The sequence below is a fragment of the Salvelinus namaycush genome, chromosome 11 (genome assembly GCF_016432855.1).
Source record: "Salvelinus namaycush isolate Seneca chromosome 11, SaNama_1.0, whole genome shotgun sequence".
In the NCBI taxonomy this organism is placed as follows: Eukaryota; Metazoa; Chordata; class Actinopteri; order Salmoniformes; family Salmonidae; genus Salvelinus; species Salvelinus namaycush.
Genome location: NC_052317.1, coordinates 39,707,611 through 39,735,464, shown reverse-complemented (window position 1 = coordinate 39,735,464; position 27,854 = coordinate 39,707,611). Strand labels below are relative to the sequence as shown.

Sequence of the window (27,854 nt, the reverse complement as noted above, 5' to 3'; positions counted from 1 at the left end):
TTGGCGCGGAACGTTACAATCGCATTTCTGCGCGGGTAATGTCCTTTTGTTGTTAGCTAAACACGAAGTTTAATTGTAGTGTATAACCAGTAATTTACCACATCAGAAAACTACAAGACAGCATGCAGCGAAGCATATCGTAAGTAAAGTCAGCATTGGTCTCTGCAACACTAGTCAAGTAATGTTACCTAGCTAGGTTGGCTAACTCAGCCTGTTTGCTTTTGTGCTAGGTAACGTTAGTTAGCTACACTAGCAAAATGAGTTCCTTGCCATCATCTAGCTAACTGGCTTGAGGTACATTGAAACTAGCTAGTTGGCTTATTTGTGGTTGCAAAGATGTGAACAACACACACGAGGTCAAACTCCTTGGGCTTTGTGTTGATAATTAGGTGAAAATTACTTCGTCTTGGGCCTAACTAACGTTACACCCGTGCCAATATATCCTCCAACCACCGGCTAAGACGGCATTATCACTTTTATACAACGGGTTACCAACATATTAAAAATAATGATTGACATATTTTCATTAACGTTATTTTGATTAATATAACGCGACTCAGTCGTTCAGTTGTTTTTTTGGTTCTGTATCTATGGACGCGACCCAGTCTTCTGTTCTAAATGTTCCATTGCCATACTGGCTGGCAACGTTCTTATCGCTAACTAGCCAACTACAGCTAACTTAAAGTAACGTAAAAAAGAATAACAGCTGCATTTAGGTTGTTTTCTAGTGACATTTATTTGGATACGTACATAACAGTAAGCTAATGAGGGGCGATTTCGCCTGGCATAGAAAATGTGCTCACTCGTCAGGACACTGTTGTTCAGAGGAGCTAGCCAACAACACAGCTAGCACAATCACTTCAAACACGGAAGCTTTAAATATGGAAAACTAGCTGTACTTCGTTTCGTTGTACCTTTTTAAATTGAAATTCCTTTGTATGTGTGTGTGTGTGTGTATATATATATATATATATATTAAATGATGCCAGCTGATTCATGATTTAGACTGGCTGAGAAACGCAGTCTGTCTCGTCCCGACACGTTCATTACTATGGGACAGCTGGAGATAGAATTTGAATATTGATTTTTTTGTTGCAAATGTCATTAAGCCAGACAGTATGGTTTATACACATCTCCGCTGTTGAAAACTAAATGTTGGTCAGAAAGAAATGCGAGATAATGTCTAGATACTTTTTAAAGTGGAGATCAAGTGTATATTTTGCCTGGCTGGGCTGATGAGACAGTGGATTGTGCAGTTGGATGAACAGAGTAAATGGGCATTTTAATGTCATAGATTTAGCTGGTGGTAACTTGTGGAATAGACACTGGCTGGAATGCACTTTTAACCAATCAGCATTCAGGATTAGACCCATCCGTTGTATAATTAAGCAATACCGCTCGAGGGGGTGTGGTATATGGCCAATATACAACCTCTAAGGGCTGTTGTTAGGCACGACGCAACGCTAAGGGCTGTTCTTATGCAAAGTGCCTGGACACAGCCCTTAGCCCTGGTATATTGACCCTATATCACAAACCCCTGAGGTGCCTTATTGCTATTATAAACTGGTTACCAATGTAATTAGAGCTGTAAAAATAAGTGTTTTGTCATACCCGTGGTATACGGTCTGATATACCACGGCTGTCAGCCAATCAGCTATCAGGGCTCAAACCACCCAGTTTATAATATCATATAACGTTAGTGCCTGTCTCAAAATTCTACTTGACACCTGCCTTAATATAAAGCGAATCATGAGACTCAACAGCGTGTTTGTGTCATGCATAATATATTTTTTACCTTTACAGTAGCTACATATGTTTTCTTTCTGACTTCTGTTACATTTTCTTCTGCCCTAAAGATCTTTCTTTCAGCCCAAAACGGGCAAAGAGAAGGAGAGCAAAGAAAGTGATGGACCGGTGAAAGACAAGCCGGTGAAAGACAAGCCGGTGAAAGACAAGCCGGTGAAAGACAAGCCGGTGAAAGACAAGCCGGTGAAAGACAAGCCAGAGTAAGTGTTTAAGGCCAGGGGGTGAGGGTGGCAGGGTTTTCACGGGTGTAGCCAGAGCCATATATTTAAGTTAAACACATGGCCCTGGGTGTAGTTGTCTATACAGGAAACAGATTACGTTTGAAGTTTGTGGTAGAGTACTTGCCTGAATAGCAAAGCAATCAGCAACGGCGAAAGCGAACAGAATGTAGAATGACCGATATGAGAGTAGGTATTTGCAGTGTCTCTCTATAATGTATTTTTATTTTCCATCCTTGCTAGACCAGTCAAAAGGCCTCTCAAAGTTCAGAATGGGGTCCATGAAGAGCCTGATTCGCCAGTAAAGAAGTTCACTAAACGCAGTCGTCAGATCTTGGACAGTGATGATGATGATGATGAGGCTCCAGCCGGAATAGAACAGGAGCAAGAGGACAAGGCTGTGCAACCCAAGGTAGGTTTTACATTTCCCACCTCATATCCTCCTCTACGTAAACAAGCTCTAATCAGGACATTGGATCCATCCCATATGGCAAATATATTATCTCCAGTTCAGTGCCCCAGCTATGCGTTTGGTTTGCTAACTCTCTAGCTAAGTGGCTAGGTTGCAAGATCAAGCTTCTAGGTTACATTTACATTTAAGTCATTTAGCAGACGCTCTTATCCAGAGCGACTTACAAATTGGTGCATTCACCTTATGATATCCAGTGGAACAACCACTTTACAATAGTGCATCTAAATCTTTTAGGGGGGGGGGGGTTAGAAGGATTACTTTATCCTATCCTAGGTATTCCTTAAAGAGGTGGGGTTTCAGGTGTCTCCGGAAGGTGGTGATTGACTCCGCTGACCTGGCGTCGTGAGGGAGTTTGTTCCACCATTGGGGTGCCAGAGCAGCGAACAGTTTTGACTGGGCTGAGCGGGAACTGTACTTCCTCAGAGGTAGGGAGGCGAGCAGGCCAGAGGTGGATGAACGCAGTGCCCTTGTTTGGGTGTAGGGCCTGATCAGAGCCTGAAGGTACGGAGGTGCCGTTCCCCTCACAGCTCCGTAGGCAAGCACCATGGTCTTGTAGCGGATGCGAGCTTCAACTGGAAGCCAGTGGAGAGAGCGGAGGAGCGGGGTGACTTGAGAGAACTTGGGAAGGTTGAACACCAGACGGGCTGCGGCGTTCTGGATGAGTTGTAGGGGTTTAATGGCACAGGCAGGGAGCCCAGCCAACAGCGAGTTGCAGTAATCCAGACGGGAGATGACAAGTGCCTGGATTAGGACCTGCGCCGCTTCCTGTGTGAGGCAGGGTCGTACTCTGCGAATGTTGTAGAGCATGAACCTACAGGAACGGGCCACCGCCTTGATGTTAGTTGAGAACGACAGGGTGTTGTCCAGGATCACGCCAAGGTTCTTAGCGCTCTGGGAGGAGGACACAATGGAGTTGTCAACCGTGATGGCGAGATCATGGAACGGGCAGTCCTTCCCCGGGAGGAAGAGCAGCTCCGTCTTGCCGAGGTTCAGCTTGAGGGGGTGATCCGTCATCCACACTGATATGTCTGCCAGACATGCAGAGATGCGATTCGCCACCTGGTTATCAGAAGGGGGAAAGGAGAAGATTAATTGTGTGTCGTCTGCATAGCAATGATAGGAGAGACCATGTGAGGATATGACAGAGCCAAGTGACTTGGTGTATAGCAAGAATAGGAGAGGGCCTAGAACAGAGCCCTGGGGGACACCAGTGGTGAGAGCACGTGGTGCGGAGACAGATTCTCGCCACGCCACCTGGTAGGAGCGACCTGTCAGGTAGGACGCGATCCAAGCGTGGGCCGCGCCGGAGATGCCCAACTCGGAGAGGGTGGAGAGGAGGATCTGATGCTTCACAGTATCAAAGGCAGCCGATAGGTCTAGAAGGATGAGAGCAGAGGAGAGAGAGTTAGCTTTAGCAGTGCGGAGCGCCTCCGTGACACAGAGAAGAGCAGTCTCAGTTGAATGACTAGTCTTGAAACCTGACTGATTTGGATCAAGAAGGTCATTCTGAGAGAGATAGCAGGAGAGCTGGCCAAGGACGGCACGTTCAAGAGTTTTGGAGAGAAAAGAAAGAAGGGATACTGGTCTGTAGTTGTTGACATCGGAGGGATCGAGTGTAGGTTTTTTCAGAAGGGGTGCAACTCTCGCTCTCTTGAAGACGGAAGGGACGTAGCCAGCGGTCAAGGATGAGTTGATGGGTGAGGTAAGGGAGAAGGTCTCCGGAAATGGTCTGGAGAAGAGAGGAGGGTATAGGGTCAAGCGGGCAGGTTGTTGGGCGGCCGGCCGTCACAAGACGCGAGATTTCATCTGGAGAGAGAGGGGAGAAAGAGGTCAAAGCACAGGGTAGGGCAGTGTGAGCAGAACCAGCGGTGTCGTTTGACTTAGCAAACGAGGATCGGATGTCGTCGACCTTCTTTTCAAAATGGTTGACGAAGTCATCCGCAGAGAGGGAGGAGGGGGGGGAGGAGGATTCAGGAAGGAGGAGAAGGTGGCAAAGAGCTTCCTAGGGTTAGAGGCAGATGCTTGGAATTTAGAGTGGTAGAAAGTGGCTTTAGCAGCAGAGACAGAAGAGGAAAATGTAGAGAGGAGGGAGTGAAAGGATGCCAGGTCCGCAGGGAGGCGAGTTCTCCTCCATTTCCGCTCGGCTGCCCGGAGCCCTGTTCTGTGAGCTCGCAATGAGTCGTCGAGCCACGGAGCAGGAGGGGAGGACCGAGCCGGCCTGGAGGATAGGGGACATAGAGAGTCAAAGGATGCAGAAAGGGAGGAGAGGAGGGTTGAGGAGGCAGAATCAGGAGATAGGTTGGAGAAGGTTTGAGCAGAGGGAAGAGATGATAGGATGGAAGAGGAGAGAGTAGCGGGGGAGAGAGAGCGAAGGTTGGGACGGCGCGATACCATCCGAGTAGGGGCAGAGTGGGAAGTGTTGGATGAGAGCGAGAGGGAAAAGGATACAAGGTAGTGGTCGGAGACTTGGAGGGGAGTTGCAATGAGATTAGTGGAAGAACAGCATCTAGTAAAGATGAGGTCAAGCGTATTGCCTGCCTTGTGAGTAGGGGGGGGAGGTGAGAGGGTGAGGTCAAAAGAGGAGAGGAGTGGAAAGAAGGAGGCAGAGAGGAATGAGTCAAAGGTAGACGTGGGGAGGTTAAAGTCACCCAGAACTGTGAGAGGTGAGCCATCCTCAGGAAAGGAACTTATCAAGGCGTCAAGCTCATTGATGAACTCTCCAAGGGAACCTGGAGGGCGATAAATGATAAGGATGTTAAGCTTGAAAGGGCTGGTAACTGTGACAGCATGGAATTCAAAGGAGGCGATAGACAGATGGGTCAGGGGAGAAAGAGAGAATGTCCACTTGGGAGAGATGAGGATCCCAGTGCCACCACCCCGCTGACCAGAAGCTCTCGGGGTGTGCGAGAACACGTGGGCAGACGAGGAGAGAGCAGTAGGAGTAGCAGTGTTATCTGTGGTAATCCATGTTTCCGTCAGTGCCAAGAAGTCGAGGGACTGGAGGGAAGCATAGGCTGGGATGAACTCTGCCTTGTTGGCCGCAGATCGGCAGTTCCAGAGGCTGCCGGAGACCTGGAACTCCACGTGGGTCGTGCGCGCTGGGACCACCAGGTTAGAGTGGCAGCGGCCACGCGGTGTGAAGCGTTTGTATGGTCTGTGCAGAGAGGAGAGAACAGGGATAGACAGACACATAGTTAACAGGCTACAGAAGAGGCTACGCTAATGCAAAGGAGATTGGAATGACAAGTGGACTACACGTCTCGAATGTTCAATAAGTTAATCTTATTGACTAAAATGATTAAAATGATACAGTACTGCTGGCTGGTGAAGTAGGCTAGCTAGCAGTGGCTGCGTTGTTGACTTTGTTTGAACGTGTTGCTGGCTAGGTAGCCTCGATAACTGGCTAGGTAACCTCGATAACTGGCTAGATAATTACTCTAAACTACACAATTATCTTAGATACAAAGACAGCAAAGACAACTATGTAGCTAGCTAACACTACACTAATCAAATCGTTCCGTTGTAATGTTTCGGTAGAAGTTGGCTAGCTGGCTAGCTAGCAGTGTTGACAACGTTAGGACGGCGAAAATAGCTGGCTAGCTGACTTTGTTTGAAAGTGGAGCTGGCTAGGTAACCTCAATAACTGGCTAGATAATTACTCTAAACTACACAATTATCTTAGATACAAAGACAGCAAAGACAACTATGTAGCCAGCTAACACTACACTAAGCAAATCGTTCCGTTGTAATGTTTCGGTAGAAGTTGGCTAGCTGGCTAGCTAGCAGTGTTGACAACGTTAGGACGGCGAAAATAGCTGGCTAGCTGACTTTGTTTGAAAGTGGAGCTGGCTAGGTAACCTCTAACTGGCTAGATAATTACTCTAAACTACACAATTATCTTAGATACAAAGACAGCAAAGACAACTATGTAGCTAGCTAACACTACACTAATCAAATCATTCCGTTGTACTGTTTCGGTAGAAGTTGGCTAGCTGGCTAGCTAGCAGTGTTGACAACGTTAGAAGATTCGATAATAATCTAAACTACACAATTATCTTTGATACAAAGACGGCTATGTAGCTAGCTAAGAAAAAAAGTGCTAAGATCAAACAAATCAAACCGTTGTACTGTAATGAAATGAAATGAAATGTAATACTACCTGTGGAGCGAAGCGAAATGCGACTTGAATTGTTTTGAACCTATACCGAACCCTGCATAGACTATCAAGGACCTCCTGGATCAAGGTCCCTGCTGCCTAAATTAGTTTTGTGCGTCAAAACAATAACACATTTTGTTTTTTAGAGCCCCTTGCGTGCGCTGCTGGTAATACTGTCTACCCCTGTACAGGAACAGCATGACTGTATGAACGTTTGGTTACCAGCCAACCCTACTCTGGTCTTTACCATTTGAAACAACTGTAAAGCCAAAGAAGGGTGTGTGTATATAAAGATGCGACTGACTATGCATTCCAAATGGCATCATATTCCCAATACAGTGCAGTCTTGACCAGGTCGCTCTTGAAAAACAGATTTGACCTAAATGAGACCTGGGTAAACAAATACAAATCTAGGAAATAGTGGCCGTTTGTGACCCTCTCTGTGTATATAGATCTGAACTTTGTCTCTCCCTCACAGGATGAAGTATTCAAGGCTGTTACCACCCCCCTGTCCCCCGCCTCTCCAGTGACCACATCCGCCTCTCCAGTGACCACATCCGCCTCTCCAGTGACCACATCCGCCTCTCCAGTGACCTCATCCGCCTCTCCAGTGACCACATCCGCCTCTCCAGTGACCTCATCCGCCTCTCCAGTGACCTCATCCGCCTCTCCAGTGACCTCATCCGCCACTCCAGTGACCTCATCCGCCACTCCAGTGACCCCAGCTGCCTCCCCCACCCCTGGAACCCCTGACACCCCCACTTCCATCTCACCTTCCGGAATACCCAAACGCCGCACCGGTCGGTCTCTAGCTGTACAAGTCCAACATCTACTAACACACTGTTAACAAAGTTGTCTGTTTTTAATGTTGAATATGTTTAAATATGTCTGAAAATAGGAAAAAGCATTTCCATATCTGGGGTTACTTGTTGCAGGTGCGTGGGGAATTATTCAATGATAACAAAGAGAAAATACTTCCACAAGTTTTTTTTTTTTTTTTTTTAATGAACAGAATAAATATATTTCTAAGAACTACATCAATTTGATCAATGCCTCAAAAATGTGTTCAGCAATGATGCATCTCTAGTTGTTTCTATCTTCTCTGTAGAGTAGTGGTGCATCTCTAACTAGTTGTGTTTCTATCATCTCTGTAGCAAGGAAGCAGTTCCCAAAGAGAAAGCTGGACAGCCGGAGTGGCAGTGAAAAGGAGGAGGAAGAACAAGGACAGCAGAATAAAAGAGCAAAGGTTGAGGAGACACAGGACAGCACCGGTAAGGGTTTCCTCCATTACAAGTGTTCCTACCCCTTCTCTCTTCTGTTGCATCACTCCATTTCTCTTTTTCTCTGTAGAGAATGAAGAGGAAGCGATGGACGTGGGAGGAGAGAACAGTGTGGAGAAGCCTGGGGTGGTGCAGAACAACCCGGAGGAGAAAGAGACGGATGAAGAGAAGACCAAAGATGGAGAGAAGGAGAAAGCACTTGATGTGAAAGAGACCGCGGCTGAGGAGGAAAAAGGAAAAAGTGAAAAGGCTAAAGAGAGAAGCCCTAAGGGTCAAAAGGCTAAAGAGAGAAGTCCTAAAGAGAGAAGTCCTAAAGAGAGAAGTCCTAAAGAGAGAAGTCCTAAAGAGAGAAGTCCTAAAGAGAGAAGTCCTAAAGAGAGAAGTCCTAAAGAGAGAAGTCCTAAAGAGAGAAGTCCTAAAGAGAGAAGTCCTAAGGGTCAAAAGGCTAAAGAGAGAAGCCCTAAGGGTCAAAAGGCGGTAAAGGATGAGAAAGAAAAAGGAAGTCCTAAAAATGAAAGGAAGGAGGAGAAAGACATGAAAGAAGAGAAAGTGTCAGAAAGCCCCCAAGCCAAGAAAGCCCCCACCATCAGCAGTTTCTTTGGTGAGATTTTTCCCCATTTATTTCCTGCCTTGCACAGGAACATCTCTATGAATGACTTTGCATTCTGCAGTTTGTTTAGAAGAAACCTGAAGGAGTGTAACATTGCTTCTCAAGTGGCACGGAATAGGGTGCCATTTGGGATTTAACCTACATTTTGTTTTGGGAGGTTTTGAAGAAATCTGAAGGAGTGTAAGAGACTTGTAAACTGCAGAGATGGCAGTGGAACAAGGACATGTAACATCCTTTGTACTTTATACTTGAAAAAGCTTGTTTGACAAACCGTATGCTCCAAACTCCAAGTCTGAATGTTGGTTTCTTCTCTGTTATCTAGCTCCCAGGAAGGCTGCTGTAAAGATGGAGAGACCAGAGAAGAGCGAGGGAGACGGAAAGGAGAAGAGCGAGGGAGACGGAAAGGAGAAGAGCGAGGGAGACGGAAAGAAGAAGAGCGAGGGAGACGGAAAGGAGAAGAGCGAGGGAGACGGAAAGGAGAAGAGCGAGGGAGACGGAAAGGAGAAGAGCGGGGAGTGTATAAAGGAAGAGGCGACGGTGTCCCGTACCCCGGAGAACGTTAAAGACAAGAAAGGGTAAGAGAGAATCACAGATGGTTATGAAAATATGTTAACTTTACACCATGGCTTCATCCCATTCTCCACTCTTTTCCCAAAATTGGTGCTTTGGTCAATGGTGGAATCTCCCTCTAGCCAATAATTACAACAATCCATTGCTTTTAAAACTGTCACTCTAAGTATATCTCTTTGAAGGAGTAGCTGTACATGTGTACATTCATGTTTTCTCCAGTGAGTTGAATAGTGCAGTATACTGTATTAATCTGAGTGTCTTTGACCCCCAGAGAGAAGACTGCCCAGGCCCAGTATGACCCGTCCAGACCCAACTATCACCCTGTAGACCACGCCTGCTGGAGCCGGGGACAGAGGTACGTCCAACCCCCTTAACACAGCTAGAGCTGGGACGATAACTGGACATTATCCACACTGACCAACCCAACCATTTAAAAAAATATATATATTTTACTGACATCGATATTAACGACAAGTTGCTTTTACTAGGAGTTAAATAAGCCTAATATAGCCTATTGCTAATGAGAAAATTAAGAATATAAACATTTGTAGGAGTATTTTAAAGGTCCAAATAAAGTAACTGGTGCTTTTTCATTTGATTAATGTATCGTTATCGAGCTAAAATTCAGTCAATGTGGATTTTTGTCCACATTGCTCAGCTCTAGCCACACGACTCAGCCGTATACCTCAACCTGGGTCCTATTCACTAGGCACCAAACGAAAGCAAATGGGCTGAAACGGAGAGGGACTACCTGAACTTGTCCAATAAGAAACGCTTGTTTTAATTTCCTGTTCCAAAACGATTTTGCTGCGATGTGCACTAATGATTTCCACCCTGAACAACCTACACTGGACATATGCACTGTAAATAAGTCTCTCAACGGAGTTGTATTCAATGTTTTGTCTAATTTTCTCTTTCACAGGGTCCCGTATTTGGCTGTTGCACGCACCTTTGAAAAGATTGAGGAAGATTCTGGCAGGTAAGAGATTTCAATAGACCTCCCAAGTCGTAACTGGTTAGTGCATCCCAAATGGCTCCCTATGTAGTGCACTATCTAGGTAATGGGGTGCCGTTTGGGACAGCCTGTGTTTTATTGTAGTGTAATTTTCCCTTTTATATTGTTTTACATACTAATTGCATTTCTTTCTTTCTTTTGTTTCTAGATTGAGGAACATTGAAACATTATCTAATCTTCTACGCTCTGTTATCGTCCTCTCTCCAGGTAAAATAGCTTTTATTAGTTTTTCCCTACGGTGTGTACATGTGGAGCCCAGGTGCAGGATGCCAACATCCCAAATGGCTTTCTAATATTCTCTATTTAGTGCACTACTTTTGACCAGACCCCTACGGCACTATCTGTAAAGGAACACTGTGAAATACCCTGGATATGTCCCAAATGCCACCCGATTCCCTATGGGCCCTCGTCAAAAGTAGTGCGCTATATTAGGGACTAGTGTGCTGCAGTTAGTGTGCTGAGTGTTTGTCTCTGTTGTTGTTCTTGCTCAGAGGACCTGCTGTGCTGCGTCTACCTGTGTCTCAATCAGCTGGGTCCTGCTTACATGGGGCTGGAGCTGGGAGTGGGAGACACTGTTCTGATGAAGGCTGTCGCCCAAGCTACTGGTGAGACACACACACACACACGCTCTCTCTGTGTTGTTGTTATTTATCTTCCTTTGCTTTTGGGCGTAGAACTCTCTCACATCTTTGTTCTTGTTGCCAGGGCGACAGTTGGACAAAATCAAGGCGGAGGCTGCAGAGAAGGGGGACTTGGGGTTGGTGGCTGAGAGTTCCCGTAACAACCAGAGAATTATGTTCCAGCCAGCCAATCTGATTGCGGGGGGTGTGTTCAACAAACTGAAAGACATCGGGAACATGAGTGGAAATTCTGTGAGTGTGTGTGTGAGAGTTTAACACCGTAAAACTCTCAAATCGTTTTGACAAATTCACTGATTGTTTTTTTAAACAGTTCTCTGTCCTGGGAATAGGATGATGAATTTATTATTAATCCGTCTAGAATTTGATTAAAAGGAATTAATTATTTTCTCTCTCTCTCTACCCCCCTGCCTTTAGGCCATGAATAAGAAGATCGACATCATCAAAGGTCTCTTTGTAGCCTGTCGTTTCTCTGAAGCCAGATACATTGTCAGGTAATGGTTTCCACTTCCTTCACTATACTACTGGTCAAACTGAGGATGTCTCCTAAATGGCAGCCTGTGCTCTATGTAATGCAATACTTTTGACCGGAGCCTTATTGACCTGTCTTTCTGCACTCACTGAGTTCTAGCCTTTGTTCATTTTATATGTGATCCATTATTATTTTGTTGTTGTATCTTCCGGTCACCTGTTATTGGTTTACACAGGATATAGTTGAGCATGTTGTCTTGCTTCATTAGTCAAGCTGAACTTATTATCACTCCTGTCTGCCTGCACATTCACAAGTCTTCACCCCGCTGGTCGGTACCGTAATGCATTCAAATAAGATAGGATCTCTGTGACTATTAAGTTATGTGTAATTCTATAGTACTTTATAACTGTTTGTTTACCAGCTGCTACGTACAACACCAGTACATGTACAGCATCAGACAAAAAGCAGGACATCATCAATGCATGTCTGTATTGATTGGTTGATTGGTCGACAGGTCGCTGGCAGGGAAGCTGAGGATTGGCTTGGCTGAACAGAGTGTACTCTCTGCCCTGAGTCAGGCTGTGTGTCTGACTCCTCCAGGACAAGGTTAGCCAGCCAACGTCATTACAACATTTTCACAATGTTTAAACAACATTACCTCCCAATTATATCACGTTTTCAAAATACTATCACATTACCATAACATCGTCAAAGCGTTTTCACAACAGTGCCCCCCCCCAGACATTACCACAACATCCTCAAAGCTTTTTCACAACAGTGCCCCCCCCCCCCAGACATTACCACAACATCGTCAAAGCGTTTTCACAACAGGTCCCCCCCCCCCCCGACATTACCACAACATCGTCAAAGCGTTTTCACAACAGTCCCGTCCCCCCCCCGACATTACCACAACACCATCAAAGCGTTTTCACAACAGTGCCCCCCCCCCAGACATTACCACAACCTCGTCAAAGCGTTTTCACAACAGTGCCCCCCCCCCCCCGACATTACCATAACACCGTCAAAGCGTTTTCACGACAGTGCCCCCCCCCCCCGACATTACCATAACACCGTCAAAGCTTTTTCACAACAGTGCCCCCCCCCCCCCCCAGACATTACCACAACATCGTCAAAGCGTTTTCACAACAGTGCCCCCCCCAGACATTACCACAACACCGTCAAAGCTTTTTCACAACAGTGCCCCCCCCCCAGACATTACCACAACACCGTCAAAGCTTTTTCACAACAGTGCCCCCCCCCCCAGACATTACCATAACACCGTCAAAGCGTTTTCACAACAGTGCCCCCCCCCCCAGACATTACCATAACACCGTCAAAGCTTTTTCACAACAGTGCCCCCCCCCCCAGACATTACCACAACACCGTCAAAGCTTTTTCACAACAGTGCCCCCCCCCCCAGACATTACCACAACATCGTCAAAGCGTTTTCACAACAGTGCCCCCCCCCCCCAGACATTACCACAACATCGTCAACGCGTTTTCACAACAGTGCCCCCCCCCCCCCCCCCAGACATTACCATAACATCGTCAAAGCTTTTTCACAACAGTGCCCCCCCCCCCCCCAGACATTACCATAACATCGTCAAAGCGTTTTCACAACAGTGCCCCCCCCCCCCAGACATTACCATAACATCGTCAAAGCGTTTTCACAACAGTGCCCCCCCCGACATTACCATAACATCGTCAAAGCGTTTTCACAACAGTGCCCCCCCCCCCCCCCCCAGACATTACCACAACATCGTCAAAGCGTTTTCACAACAGTGCCCCCCCCCCCAGACATTACCATAACACCGTCAAAGCTTTTTCACAGCAGTGCCCCCCCCCCCAGACATTACCACAACATCGTCAAAGCGTTTTCACAACAGTGCTCCCCCCCCAGACATTACCACAACATCGTCAAAGCGTTTTCACAACAGTGCCCCCCCCCCCCAGACATTACCACAACATCGTCAAAGCGTTTTCACAACAGTGCCCCCCCCGACATTACCATAACATCGTCAAAGCGTTTTCACAACAGTGCCCCCCCCCCCCCCCCCCCCCCAGACATTACCACAACATCGTCAAAGCGTTTTCACAACAGTGCCCCCCCCCCCCAGACATTACCATAACACCGTCAAAGCTTTTTCACAGCAGTGCCCCCCCCCCCCCCCCAGACATTACCACAACATCGTCAAAGCGTTTTCACAACAGTGCTCCCCCCCCAGACATTACCACAACATCGTCAAAGCGTTTTCACAACAGTGCCCCCCCCCCCCAGACATTACCACAACATCGTCAAAGCGTTTTCACAACAGTGCCCCCCCCCCCCCCCCCCCCAGACATTACCATAACACCGTCAAAGCTTTTTCACAACAGTGCCCCCCAGACATTACCATGTTGGTTCACAACATAACCTCTACATACAATATTAATGTCTGCCTTTGATGCAACTGAGACGTTAGTGTGTGTGTTCCAGACTTCCCTCCGGCGGTGGTTGACGCGGGGAAAGGAATGAGTGCAGAAAAACAGAAAGCTTGGATAGAAGAGAAGAGCCTTGTCCTCAAACAGACTTACTGGTACTAAACCTGCTAAATACGGCTGTAGTCAGTGTGTTCCTTACCCAAACGGACCCCTATTCCCTATATAGTGCACTACTTTTGACCAGGGCTCGTAGGCTTCTGCACAATGTAGTACACTATGTAGGGAATTGTAGTGCCATTTGGGACAAAGCCTGTGTGAATGAGATTTTCTTAATGGATTTATTCTGTCCCGTCCAGTGAGATGCCCAACTATGATGTCATCATCCCAGTCATTCTGAAGGAGGGGATTGATGAGCTCCCCAACCACTGCAAACTCACTCCAGGCAATAAGAATCATTTATTACATTTTTATAGCGCTTTTCATTACATGAAGAATCCCAAAGTACTTCAAGCGGGAGGGTAAATGTCAACCTTTTCTGAGTAGATGATGAGGTACTGACCATCGGGGTTGTTGGTGTGGGAGGGTGCATTGTTTCCGTGTGGTATTTCTGACCCCTGTTCCTCAGGTGTACCGTTGAGGCCCATGCTGGCTCACCCCACCAAAGGTGTAGGGGAGGTGATGAAGAGATTTGATGAAGCCGCCTTCACCTGCGAGTACAAGTATGATGGAGAACGAGCACAGGTAGGTGTGTGTGTGTGTGTGTGTGGTTGCTCACTTTTGTCTGTCCTATACATGTGTCAGCTACATGTTTGTTATATCTGTGTGTGTGTCCTGGTTAGGAAGCAGACATGGTGCTATTGTGCCTCAGGTTGTGAGGCCCTACTGAGTGGAGGCTGTAGAAAGCCCTGTGACGGCCCTCCCAGGTGGAGGCTGTAGAGAGCCCTGTGACGGCCCTCCCAGGTGGAGGCTGTAGAGAGCCCTGTGACGGCCCTCCCAGGTGGAGGCTGTAGAGCCCTGTGAGGCCCTCTCAGGTGGAGGCTGTAGAGAGCCCGGTGAGGCCCTCCCAGGTGGAGGCTGTAGAGCCCGGTGAGGCCCTCCCAGGTGGAGGCTGTAGAGCCCTGTGAGGCCCTCCCAGGTGGAGGCTGTAGAGCCCTGTGAGGCCCTCCCAGGTGGAGGCTGTAGAGAGCCCGGTGAGGCCCTCCCAGGTGGAGGCTGTAGAGCCCTGTGAGGCCCTCCCAGGTGGAGGCTGTAGGGAGCCCTGTGAGGCCCTCCCAGGTGGAGGCTGTAGAGCCCTGTGAGGCCCTCCCAGGTGGAGGCTGTAGGGAGCCCTGTGAGGCCCTCCCAGGTGGAGGCTGTAGGGAGCCCTGTGACGGCCCTCCCAGGTGGAGGCTGTAGAGAGCCCTGTGACGGCCCTCCCAGGTGGAGGCTGTAGAGCCCTGTGAGGCCCTCCCAGGTGGAGGCTGTAGGGAGCCCTGTGAGGCCCTCCCAGGTGGAGGCTGTAGGGAGCCCTGTGAGGCCCTCCCAGGTGGAGGCTGTAGGGAGCCCTGTGAGGCCCTCCCAGGTGGAGGCTGTAGGGAGCCCTGTGAGGCCCTCCCAGGTGGAGGCTGTAGGGAGCCCTGTGAGGCCCTCCCAGGTGGAGGCTGTAGGGAGCCCTGTGAGGCCCTCCCAGGTGGAGGCTGTAGGGAGCCCTGTGAGGCCCTCCCAGGTGGAGGCTGTAGGGAGCCCTGTAACGTGTTGTCCTCTTGGCCATTAAGCTGCTGTCTGACTCCTGAAAGGGCCACCAGATGGCGCTCTAACATACAGCTGGCTCGCAGTGCTTGTGTTCCATCTTTACAGGTTGACCCTGCATATTTCTGTCTAATATAACATGTATTATGACAGTCGGCAGATGCCTATTCAAAGCAATGGGAAGTAGTGTGTCCATTTTCTTATGAGTGGCCCCTGCGGGAATCGAACCCACTGTTTTGGTGTTTTTAAAGTGTTAAACTCCACCAACTGAGCCACACAGCTCTGCTCTACATACAACAGGAAACTCACTGCCTGTTGTTGGTTGAATGGTTCAACTATTGATAATTGTATTGTGCAGATCCATATCTTGGAGAACGGGGAAGTGCGTATTTTCAGTCGCAACCAGGAGGATAATACCACCAAATATCCTGACATCATCTCCCGCATTCCTACGGTAACAATGACCCTCTCAACACTCATCCCAAATGACAACCTATTCCCTATATAGTGCACTACTTTTGTCCAGAGTACACTACATAGAGAATAGGGTGCAATTTCAGATACAATCTGAGATCATTTTAGCCCCTTTATCATGGACATAAGCACACTGCATGATAACACTATTACCTGTCTCTGTCGCTCTCTCGCTGTGTCTCTCTTAGGTAAAGAATGAGTCTGTGATTTCCTGTGTGTTGGACTCTGAGGCAGTAGCTTGGGACAGAGAGAAGAAGCAGATCCAACCATTCCAGGTTCTCACCACACGGAAGAGAAAGGTGACAGGAAAGAAATGAGTGGTCCTCTTACTGAGTAACCATGGTTTCTCTAGTCATTGTCATTACAGCTGGATGGCTGATTAGCCCAGGTGGCCGTTTCCTCAGTGGTCGTAGATCTTTTTCCTACCAGGCTCTGGTCAAGAAGTGGACTGACCTGTCTGGTTTGACCTGCCGGGAGTTGGGCTACCTCCCATCGGCATAGCGCTGAGGGGCTGTCGAGCCCTCTCACTGTCACAATATACTGAGTACAGGGACCAAAAGATCTAGGTTGGAATCATCTTTTACTGGGTGGGGGGTTAGATGGGTGGGATCGGTGTTAAGTGACCTGTGCTGTATATTCTGTAGGATGTGGCTGGTATCAATGACCTGTACTGTATATTCTGTAGGATGTGGCTGATAGCTGATATCAATGACCTGTACTGTGTATTCTGTAGGATGTGGCTGATAGCTGATATCAATGACCTGTACTGTATATTCTGTAGGTTGTGGCTGATAGCTGATATCAATGACCTGTACTGTGTATTCTGTAGGATGTGGCTGATATCAATGACCTGTACTGTGTATTCTGTAGGATGTGGCTGATATCAATGACCTGTACTGTGTATTCTGTAGGATGTGGCTGATATCAATGACCTGTACTGTGTATTCTGTAGGATGTGGCTGATATCAATGACCTGTACTGTGTATTCTGTAGGATGTGGCTGATATCAATGACCTGTACTGTATATTCTGTAGGATGTGGCTGATAGCTGATATCAATGACCTGTACTGTGTATTCTGTAGGATGTGGCTGATAGCTGATATCAATGACCTGTACTGTATATTCTGTAGGTTGTGGCTGATAGCTGATATCAATGACCTGTACTGTGTATTCTGTAGGATGTGGCTGATATCAATGACCTGTACTGTGTATTCTGTAGGATGTGGCTGATATCAATGACCTGTACTGTGTATTCTGTAGGATGTGGCTGATATCAATGACCTGTACTGTGTATTCTGTAGGATGTGGCTGATATCAATGACCTGTACTGTGTATTCTGTAGGATGTGGCTGATATCAATGACCTGTACTGTGTATTCTGTAGGATGTGGCGGATATCAATGACCTGTACTGTGTATTCTGTAGGATGTGGCGGATATCAATGACCTGTACTGTGTATTCTGTAGGATGTGGCTGATATCAATGACCTGTACTGTGTATTCTGTAGGATGTGGCTGATATCAATGACCTGTACTGTGTATTCTGTAGGATGTGGCTGATATCAATGACCTGTACTGTGTATTCTGTAGGATGTGGCTGATATCAATGACCTGTACTGTGTATTCTGTAGGATGTGGCTGATAGCTGAAATCAATGACCTGTACTGTATATTCTGTAGGATGTGGCTGATAGCTGAAATCAATGACCTGTACTGTGTATTCTGTAGGATGTGGCTGATAGCTGATATCAATGACCTGTACTGTGTATTCTGTAGGATGTGGCTGATATCAATGACCTGTACTGTGTATTCTGTAGGATGTGGCTGATATCAATGACCTGTACTGTGTATTCTGTAGGATGTGGCTGATGGCTGATATCAATGACCTGTACTGTGTATTCTGTAGGATGTGGCTGATATCAATGACCTGTACTGTGTATTCTGTAGGATGTGGCTGATATCAATGACCTGTACTGTATATTCTGTAGGATGTGGCTGGTATCAATGACATGTACTGTGTATTCTGTAGGATGTGGCTGATATCAATGACCTGTACTGTGTATTCTGTAGGATGTGGCTGATATCAATGACCTGTACTGTATATTCTGTAGGATGTGGCTGATATCAATGACCTGTACTGTGTATTCTGTAGGATGTGGCGGATATCAATGACCTGTACTGTGTATTCTGTAGGATGTGGCTGATATCAATGACCTGTACTGTGTATTCTGTAGGATGTGGCGGATATCAATGACCTGTACTGTGTATTCTGTAGGATGTGGCTGATGGCTGATATCAATGACCTGTACTGTATATTCTGTAGGATGTGGCTGATATCAATGACCTGTACTGTATATTCTGTAGGATGTGGCTGATATCAATGACCTGTACTGTATATTCTGTAGGATGTGGCTGATATCAATGACCTGTACTGTATATTCTGTAGGATGTGGCTGATATCAATGACCTATACTGTATATTCTGTAGGATGTGGCTGATATCAATGACCTGTACTGTGTATTCTGTAGGATGTGGCTGCAGCTGATATCAAGGTCCAGGTGTGTGTGTACGCCTTCGACCTCCTGTATCTCAATGGAGAGGTGAGTGGATGAGAATAGGAATTATAAGGTCGGTTAGACATGGACACTTTTTCCTATTTAGTGCACTAGTTTTGACCAGGGCCCGTAGGTTTCTGGTCCAGAGTAGTGCACTATGTAGAGAATAGGGTGCCTCTCTGGGTGTCTCTTCTCTCCTCTCTCTCTCTGGGTGTCTCTTCTCTCCTCTCTCTGTCTGTGTGTCTCTTCTCTCCTCTCTCTCTCTCTGGGTGTCTCTCTCTTCTCTCTCTCTCTGGGTGTCTCTCTCTTCTCTCTCTGTCTGGGTGTCTCTCTCTTCTCTCTCTGTCTGGGTGTCTCTCTCCTCTCTCTCTCTCTGGGTGTCTCTCTTCTCTCTCTGGGTGTCTCTCTTCTCTCTCTTCTCTCTCTCTCTGGGTGTCTCTCCGCTCTCTCTCTCTCTGGGTGTCTCTCTCCTCTCTCTCTCTCTGGGTGTCTCTCTCTTCTCTCTCTCTCTGGGTGTCTCTCTCTTCTCTCTCTCTCTCTGGGTGTCTCTCTCTCTCTCTGGGTGTCTCTCTCTCTCTCTGGGTGTCTCTCTCTCTCTCTGGGTGTCTCTCTCTCTCTCTGGGTGTCTCTCTCTCTCTCTGGGTGTCTCTCTCTCTCTCTGGGTGTCTCTCTCTCTCTCTGGGTGTCTCTCTCTCTCTCTGGGTGTCTCTCTCTCTCTCTGGGTGTCTCTCTCTTCTCTCTCTCTCTGGGTGTCTCTCTCTTCTCTCTCTCTCTGGGTGTCTCTCTCTTCTCTCTCTCTCTGGGTGTCTCTCTCTTCTCTCTCTCTCTGGGTGTCTCTCTCTTCTCTCTCTCTCTGGGTGTCTCTCTCTTCTCTCTCTCTCTGGGTGTCTCTCTCTTCTCTCTCTCTCTGGGTGTCTCTCTCTTCTCTCTCTCTCTGGGTGTCTCTCTCTTCTCTCTCTCTCTGGGTGTCTCTCTCTTCTCTCTCTCTCTGGGTGTCTCTCTCTTCTCTCTCTCTCTGGGTGTCTCTCTCTTCTCTCTCTCTCTGGGTGTCTCTCTCTTCTCTCTCTCTCTCTGGGTGTCTCTCTCTTCTCTCTCTCTCTGGGTGTCTCTCTCTTCTCTCTCTCTCTGGGTGTCTCTCTCTTCTCTCTCTCTCTGGGTGTCTCTCTCTTCTCTCTCTCTCTGGGTGTCTCTCTCTTCTCTCTCTCTCTGGGTGTCTCTCTCTTCTCTCTCTCTCTGGGTGTCTCTCTCTTCTCTCTCTCTCTGGGTGTCTCTCTCTTCTCTCTCTCTCTGGGTGTCTCTCTCTTCTCTCTCTCTCTGGGTGTCTCTCTCTTCTCTCTCTCTCTGGGTGTCTCTCTCTCTTCTCTCTCTCTCTCTTCTCTCTCTCTCTCTCTCTGGGTGTCTCTCTCTTCTCTCTCTCTCTCTCTCTCTGGGTGTCTCTCTCTTCTCTCTCTCTCTCTCTGGGTGTCTCTCTCTTCTCTCTCTCTCTCTCTGGGTGTCTTCACATTGTTTGTGCCCCACTGGTTGTCCTTTTCTCATGGCAACAGCCACAAATCTTGACACTGCGGTATTTCGCCTAATGGACGTGGGAGTTTATCAATGTTTGATTTGTTTTCAAATTCTTTGTGGATCTGTGGAAAATATGTCTCTAAATTGGTCTCGCTCTCTCTGGGTCTCTCTCTGGGTGTGTCAGTCTCTAGTGAAGAAGCCCTTGTCATGTCGCAGGGCTCTGTTGAAGGAGAGCTTCCAGGAGAAGGAGGGAGAGTTTGTGTTCGCCCGTGCCATCGACTCAGACAACACAGATGTCATCGCTGAGTTCCTGGAGCAATCGGTTCGAGGTTTGTGGGATAAGTGTGTTTTTTTATAACGTGTGTGTGACCAGTCTGTTAGCTGTGTTTGTTTGTGAGGTCACTCTTCTGTGATCTCCTTCTGTCCTTGACCTGTTTATTCATGTCTTAGCATATGTCCTAAATGACACCCTATTCCCTATATAGTGCACTACTTTAGACCAGAGCGCTCTCTATGGTCCCTGGTCAAAGGTCACGCACTGTTGTTGCCAGGGATGGTGTAGCATTCTAAGCCGCTTCCTCTTGGATCATGTATAGTACTGCAGCAGAGGCCACCATCCAGCCCCCTCTGTCTTTCCTCTCTAGCTCTCTCTCTCTCTCTATCCTGTACAATAAACACATATGTGAGGAGTGGGACTGCCCCACTCCTTTAAAAAAAAACATACAAGTTTGAGAGAGAAAAAAGCTGTGCACTGTACAGCGAAGGGTTTACCAAGAACATTCCAGAAGGACTCATTTGAGGCAGAAAGGGAATTGTCGTTGTCTTACGTCAGATGGCGTCACACCTACACAACGCTCGTCCCTCAATCAATCTGTCTTGTAGGACGTCGAACTCATCCTAAAATATTGGGATTCCCGAGCATCCGCCATTCAAAAATGGAAACGGTTCCTAAAATGTTATATCAATGCGCTCTTGTATGACTCTCCATGAAACAGGCAGAATAACAAGCTAAAGTAATACAAATGTTGTGACAATGATTTAATAGCTTTTGTTTTAATTTTCTCAAACTATCTCCTGCAAAAATTTTGCAAAGATGTCCTCCGCCAGTGCAGTGACTTAATCAGCTGCTTAGCTGTTCTAGCTAGCTGTCGTACTGACGTGGTAAGCTAGCTAGCTAGCTGTCTGGCGTTCTGACGTGGTAAGCTAGCTAGCTGTCTGGCGTACTGACGTGGTAAGCTAGCTAGCTGTCTGGCGTACTGACGTGGTAAGTTAGCTAGCTGTCTGGCGTACTGACGTGGTAAGCTAGCTAGCTGTCTGGCGTACTGACGTGGTAAGCTAGCTAGCTGTCTGGCGTACTGACATTTTTAAAGCTTAAAGCTTAAATTACCCAAAAGTTATATACTTGCAGCCCCAAAGTTAAGAGGGACTGTGATCGGAAATCAGTTTGTAGATCAGCATGTTTCCCCTGCGATCGCTAACGTTACTCTGTATGGTTGGGTCAGCTGAGCAAAGCAGCTGATTCATGAAAACTCATCATGCGTCAGCACTACTAAAGTAGCTTGCTTAGCTAGCTTTTGTTGGAAGCATTCAACATTGTGTGTGTGTTACTAGGTAGAGGCTTGGTTGGTTTGCAGCATCGTTTCAGGGACTGGTTCAGCAAGCTAATGTTGGACATTTTATGCTAGCTGTCGTGCCCATTGTCAAACTTCAGAAATGCTCGGAGATGCACAAAAAGTCTTCGTTAGATGTAAAATGGAGCGACTAAGACTTCCTCACCAAAAACATTATTGAAAGATGTATTGTTTTAGCTTACATTCATTCAGACTGTTTTCGGGCAGAAATTGTGTTCAGCAGACGAATTCAACTAGGTAATATTTTTTTATGCTAGACGACACAATGTAGCTGAATTATCCCATCACCCTTGCGAGATACGAGACAGATCAATGCCGGCAGAACCGACACGCTGTCTGGCTTAGGACGATGGCGAATCGACCCGCTGTCTGGCTTAGGACGATGGCGAATCGACCCGCTGTCTGGCTTAGGACGATGGCGAATTGACACGCTATCTGGCTTAGGACGATGGCGAATTGACACGCTATCTGGCTTAGGACGATGGCGAATCGACACGCTATCTGGCTTAGGACGATGGCGAATCGACACGCTGTCTGGCTTAGGACGATGGCGAACCGACACGCTATCTGGCTTAGGACGATGGCGAATCGACACGCTATCTAAGGACAATGGGGAATTGGCTACCATTTGGGGAACATTAAGTGTTATGTTTCTATGGGCCCTCGTCAAAAGTAGTGCACTATATATGGAATCGGTTGCCATTTCCTGTTTTTAAATACATTTTAAATACAATTTGGGACGCACTGTTTCTGAATGTAATTCTGGGTTCATCAGACTCCTGCGAGGGACTCATGGTGAAGACTCTGGAGAAAGATGCCACGTATGAAATCGCCAAGCGCTCTCACAACTGGCTCAAGGTACAGACACACCACAGGGTTCTCCCCAGGATTTAACAAGGTGGTGCTGCTGAGTACAGCTGGGGGGACACTCTGACAGGGGCAGCCCCCCCCTTAAGACTCTGACAGTTTTGAACATCGTTAACAGCCATTTCCTGCTGTCTAGAACTAAAAAGTGCCTTCTATATAACAAGTAAAAATAAATATATTTACATTTTTTATTTATATATACATGCATGAATATTTACATACATACATACATACATACATACATACATACATACAGTACCAGTCAAAAGTTTGGACACCTACTCATTCAAGGGTTTTTCTTTATTTTTACTATTTTCTACATTGTAAAATAATAGTGAAGACATAAACTATGAAATAACACATATGGAATCATGTAGTAACCAAAAATGTGTTAAACAAATCTAAATATATTTGAAATATAGCCACCCTTTGCCTTGATGACAGCTTTGCACACTCTTGGCATTCTCTCAACCAGCTTCATGGGTTATTCACCTGGAATGCTTTCCCAACATATGCTTAGCACTTGTTGGCTGCTTTTCCTTCACTCTGCAGTCCAACACATCCCAAACCATCTAAATTGGGTTAGCATTAGTTTTTCATGTCTTCGTTATTATTCTACAATGTAGAAAATAGTCAAAATAAAGAAAAACCCTTGAATGAGTAGGTGTGTCCAAACGTTTGACTGGTACTGTATATATATATAGTGGCGCAGCCAGTCCACAAGGTGGCGCAGCTCCTCTAACATTCTTTGGCGAACCCTGCACTACACACGCGTGCACAAACACAAGAACTTGTTACACGTTTTCTATAAATCCTTCCTATCTCTCTGTCTAGCTGAAGAAGGATTATCTGGATGGTGTGGGGGACACGGTGGATCTGTGTGTGATCGGAGCGTATCTGGGGAAGGGCAAGAGAACAGGGACCTACGGAGGCTTTCTGCTCGCCTGCTACGATGAGGACAATGAAGAGTTCCAGTCAGTCTGCAAGGTGTGTGTGTGAGAGGGGGCTTCTTTGTGTGGGCTGTATGTCTGTGTGTGTGTGTGTGTGTGTGTGTGTGTGTACCTGTCTGCCTGCCTTGCCTGCGAGGTGACTTTTTTTTCCTCTTTGTCTGCTGGTTTGTCTGTTTTGAAAGGTGACAGCGCCTCGGGCCAATTAGGCTAAAGGCATTTAACACAGGGAATTCTGTCAGTTGTGTTATTCTACTCTGCTAAAGGTCTCATCTGGGTTACCGCAGGGGACTATCTTTTTCTGGTTCTTTTGTCTTTGCAGATTGGGACAGGGTTCAAGGATGAAGATTTGGAGCAACATTATAAATTCTTAAAGGTACAATACAGAGACCGTTGCTGTGTTCTATTCTCATTTGTGAAGCAAAGCCCAGAGTTTCTGTTGCAAAGCCCAGAGTTTCTGTTGCAAAGCTGCCAAAAGTCTTTAGATCCAATTAACTATGAAGCCATTGTCTTTTCCAGGAGCATATTTTGCCAAAGCCACGCCCCTATTACCGTGTGGACCAATCAACTGAGCCCGACTTGTGGCTCGATGCAGTGCAAGTATGGGAAGTGAAGTGTGCCGACCTATCGCTGTCGCCGATCTACAAGGCTGGCATGGGATTGGTTAGTACCACTCTTGTTTGTACACTGGCACATCAATACTAGTAATATAAAGACTGGCCCTATTCCTTTTGTAGTGCACTACTTTTGACCAGGTCCCAATAAAGTAGTGCGCTATATAGGGAATAGGGTGCCATTTGGGACATAACCAATGTCATTTGGAAATTATTCATTCGATTCAATGCAATTTCATCTTTGAGGACCGACAGGGATGCAACCGCCACAGACTCTTCACCTCATTAATCCCCTCTGCAAATCTAAGATGTGTTGTTGATTCTCAACAAACTGTTTACGTCTCTAGATTTGAGTATTTAAAAAGTTCCCCCAAATTTCTTGTGAGATCGTGGCTCTTGTTGCTTTCCTTTGGGGTTTATATTATTTAATAGACTTACCATGAACCCATGTTACCCACAACTTCAATGCACACCGCGCCGCGGTCTAAGGCACTGCATCTCAGTGTTAGAGGCGTCACTACAGACCCTGGTTCGATTCCAGGCTGTATCACAACCGGCCGTGATTGGGAGTCCCATGGGGCGGCGCACAATTGGCTCAGCGTCATCCAGGTTAGGATTTAGCTGGGGTAGGCCGTCATTGAAAATAAAATAAAAATCTTAACTGACTTAAATAAATGTTGAAATAAATCTCAGGGCCAGAGTATGAGTAGCGGTGCTGCTGTCCATAAGTCCTATTCATATCAGCACTCCTACTCTGAAGCTCTTTGTCGATACGGGCCCTAATCTGTGATTTATACCAGGGTTGTGTCCCAAATGGGCCTCTATTTCCTATATAGTGTATAACGTTTGATCAGAGCCTTGTGGGTAGTGTACTACATAGGGAAGAGGGTGCCATTTGGGACAGAGCCCAGGTCTCAAAGTGCTTTACTGGTCAAGTCTTCGGGTGCTTGGTTAGTAATGCATCAACTGGGAAGGGAAAACCTGCACTCACTGAGAGTGTCTGTTTTAATGCATTTACTCTGGTCCTCGTATCTTCTCTCTTTGTGACCCAGAGAATGGCTTCAACCTTTTGCTCGGGTTATGGTTCGGACATAGTTAGTTGAAATGTTGTTGACCGTCTACAAAACAATTTGGGACTATCCAAATACAGTGTTGCCGATGATTCATGTATTTTCTCTCCTGTTTCCCAGTGTGACCCAGAGAAGGGCATCTCTCTTCGGTTTCCACGCTTCCTGAGGATCAGAGATGATAAGAAGCCAGAGGAGGCCACTTCAGGAGGACAGGTACGTTGAGACACTGCTGTGACACACTGGAGTTGTGTGTCTCGTTGCCACATCGCGTCCTTTCTTCTCTCCTCCCTCTCAACTGTATTGGAGGAGAATGTCCAAGGTCCCGCCCCTTGGACCTTCTCCAGTGAGTTTTGAGGTGTCAAGGGGAGATTTATTTGTATGCTTTTTTTTCACAGCGCCATCTCTGTATTTTAACGTCTCCCTCAGAATCTCTCTGAAATCAAGTCACTGATTTCTGTCGTTCTATTTTTCTATTTTAGATTGCTGATTTATACAGGAAGCAGCAGGTTGTGCAGAATCAGGGCGACAAAGCTGACCTTGAGGACTACTACTGACCTCTGACCTGATCAGCTGCCCGTCCAGTCGCCAATGACTCGGGGGAAATCTCAATGTGTACATAATTATTATTGTTTTTTTAAATGATGAACCTTGAATAAGGCTCTGCCAATGTTATGACGTTAAACATTTTGTTGTTGAGCCTAAGGCTTTTTTGTGCGGGGGGGGATTGTATACACAGCAGTATAAAGTACAGTTGTCAATGACTCAAATACATTATGGTGATTTATGTGAATAAAGGCTTTTGCCAATTTTATAATATGGTGTGTGTGCTCATTTTAGCCACTAAACATATTTTTCTCAACATATGCAGTATAAAGAACCTCAAGACTATTGGTGGCTTCCATCGTTCAGATTGTTACGATGCATATTTAGCTAACGCTTTACCTGAAACTTGCAGGTATGCTTTCTAACTTGCTCTAAGCATGTATGAGCCTGAAGGCATTCTCTACAACTGACTAGGTTTTCCCTTTATCCTTTTAATGTCTTCTAAGGTTTTATAATTCAGGCAGTGAGTGAATACCACTTTGTTCCCTTTGTTGTCCTGTGTGCCAGCCAGTCTAATGAAGATGAGTTGAATGGCACTTTAATATTTGCGGTACATAGTGACTTGAATAGAGTCCACAGGAGTAAACAAAAAGCTCTACCCTCAGTACCTCTCACTCACAGCTTCATTACCATACAGATGTGTCCCAAATTGCACCCCATTATAGTGCACTACTTGGTTTAATGTCATTGGCACCATGCTCCCTATATAGTGCACTACTTTTAACCTGAGCCCTATGAGTCTACTATATACACTACATGACCAGAAGTATGTGGACACCTGCTCATCCAAGTTGATCCCCCCCTTTGCTGCTATAAAAGCCTCCACTCTTCTGGGAAGGCTTTCCACTAGATGTTGTAACATTTCTGTAGAGACTTGCTTCCATTCAGCCACGAGTATTAGTGAGGTCCGGCACTGAGATTAGGCCTGGCTCGCAGTCTGTGTTCCAATTCATCCCAAAGGTTTTCATTGGGTTTGAGGTCAGTCAAGTTCTTCCACACTGATCTTGACAAACCATTTCTGTATGGACCTCACTTTGTGCACGGGGGTATTGTCATGCTGAAACAGAAAAGACCCTTCCCCTAACTGTTGCTACAAAGTTGGAAGAACAAAATCGTCTAGAATGTCATTGTATGTTGTAGCGTTAAGATTTCCCTTCACTGGAACTAAGGTCTAGCTGTTGTTGCTCCTAGATGTTTCCACTTCACTGTAACAGCACTTATGGTTGACCAGGGAAGCTCTAGCAGGGCAGAAATGTGATGAACTGACTTGGGAAGGTGGCATCCTATGACTGGGAAACATTTAAAGTTACTGAGCTCTTCAGTAAGGCCATTCTACTGTCAATGTTTGTCTATGGAGATTGCATGGCGGTGTGCTCGATTTTAGACACCTATCAGCAATGGTTGTGGCTGAAATATCCGGATCCACTAATTTGAAGAGGTGTCCACATACTTTTGTGTTGTGTAGATAATATGGTCCCATACTTCTCAGTTCATTCTCTTGTAGACTTACACCATCGAGGTCTGAAGCTGATTCGCAGAAATGTGAGGCAAGGTCATCTCCTAACATTGCTCACATTGTTTGTATCCTTGGAACTGAAGAGGTTCATTCTAGTTTACCCAATAACCCACGAAGCATTATTAACTTATCTCGAGTCAGTCATAATTATTGACTATTCAAATATTACTGTACACAATGTAACAATGTGTAAACCATACATGGTTACATCTCAACAGTTCACCAGAGTTAAATGAACACCCACAAATCCAAGTTCCCTGTAGAAATCAACAAAACAATGCAACAAGAGATGAGATTTCCTCAAGACATGAATTTATGCAAAATATCGGTGTAACACAATTTCCAATGTTCTGTGTATATTCAGAAGAACAAGGACGAAACAAGGACGCCGCCTGGTATGATGTGATGAAATGCAAAAGAGGGTTGACGATTCATGGAGCAGAACAAAACAGATGCATTTCCAGCCTGCATTAGACAATGAAAATCCACAAAGTCTGTAGAAGGAAGTCGACTCCATCCACTATAATACGATGCAGGTCAGTTTAGAGAGCCAAGGTCACGTGGTCATTTCAGGGAGTAAAATGGATTTTAGAGTTCTGTGCACGGTAATAACAATCCGAGTGGCGTGTGCTCTAGTTACGTGTTTGTCAAGATGACATACTTGGTGGTTGTTTCGTTTGTATGTGGC

The 27,854-nt window shown here is 46.4% G+C and overlaps 1 protein-coding gene across 2 annotated transcripts; it reads left to right on the top strand.

Annotated features, from left to right (window-relative positions):
• lig1 (ligase I, DNA, ATP-dependent) lies at positions 1–25,863 on the top strand. Of its 2 annotated transcripts, XM_039004378.1 has the most exons (27): positions 1–139; positions 1,857–2,006; positions 2,268–2,436; positions 7,131–7,452; positions 7,807–7,923; positions 8,003–8,533; positions 8,865–9,117; positions 9,384–9,467; positions 10,035–10,091; positions 10,276–10,334; positions 10,619–10,732; positions 10,833–10,999; positions 11,183–11,259; positions 11,752–11,843; positions 13,714–13,813; positions 14,015–14,100; positions 14,284–14,399; positions 15,745–15,840; positions 16,049–16,159; positions 18,386–18,457; positions 20,103–20,247; positions 22,325–22,407; positions 23,251–23,403; positions 23,686–23,739; positions 23,883–24,026; positions 25,168–25,260; positions 25,527–25,863. In XM_039004378.1, the coding sequence occupies exons 1-27, from the start codon at positions 123–125 to the stop codon at positions 25,599–25,601; spliced, it is 3,537 nt and encodes a 1,178-aa protein (XP_038860306.1). In that variant the 5' UTR covers positions 1–122; the 3' UTR covers positions 25,602–25,863. The 2 variants fall into 2 exon arrangements, with proteins under 2 accessions (XP_038860306.1, XP_038860307.1); XM_039004379.1 differs by lacking the exons at positions 15,745–15,840; positions 16,049–16,159.
• Positions 25,864–27,854: the final 1,991 nt, after the last annotated feature.

Coding starts and splice junctions, on each gene's coding strand:
- lig1 (XM_039004378.1), top strand. Junction 2,007..2,267: donor CCGGTGAAAGACAAGCCAGA/GTAAGTGTTTAA, acceptor CATCCTTGCTAG/ACCAGTCAAAAGGCCTCTCA. Junction 11,844..13,713: donor TCTGACTCCTCCAGGACAAG/GTTAGCCAGCCA, acceptor TGTGTGTTCCAG/ACTTCCCTCCGGCGGTGGTT.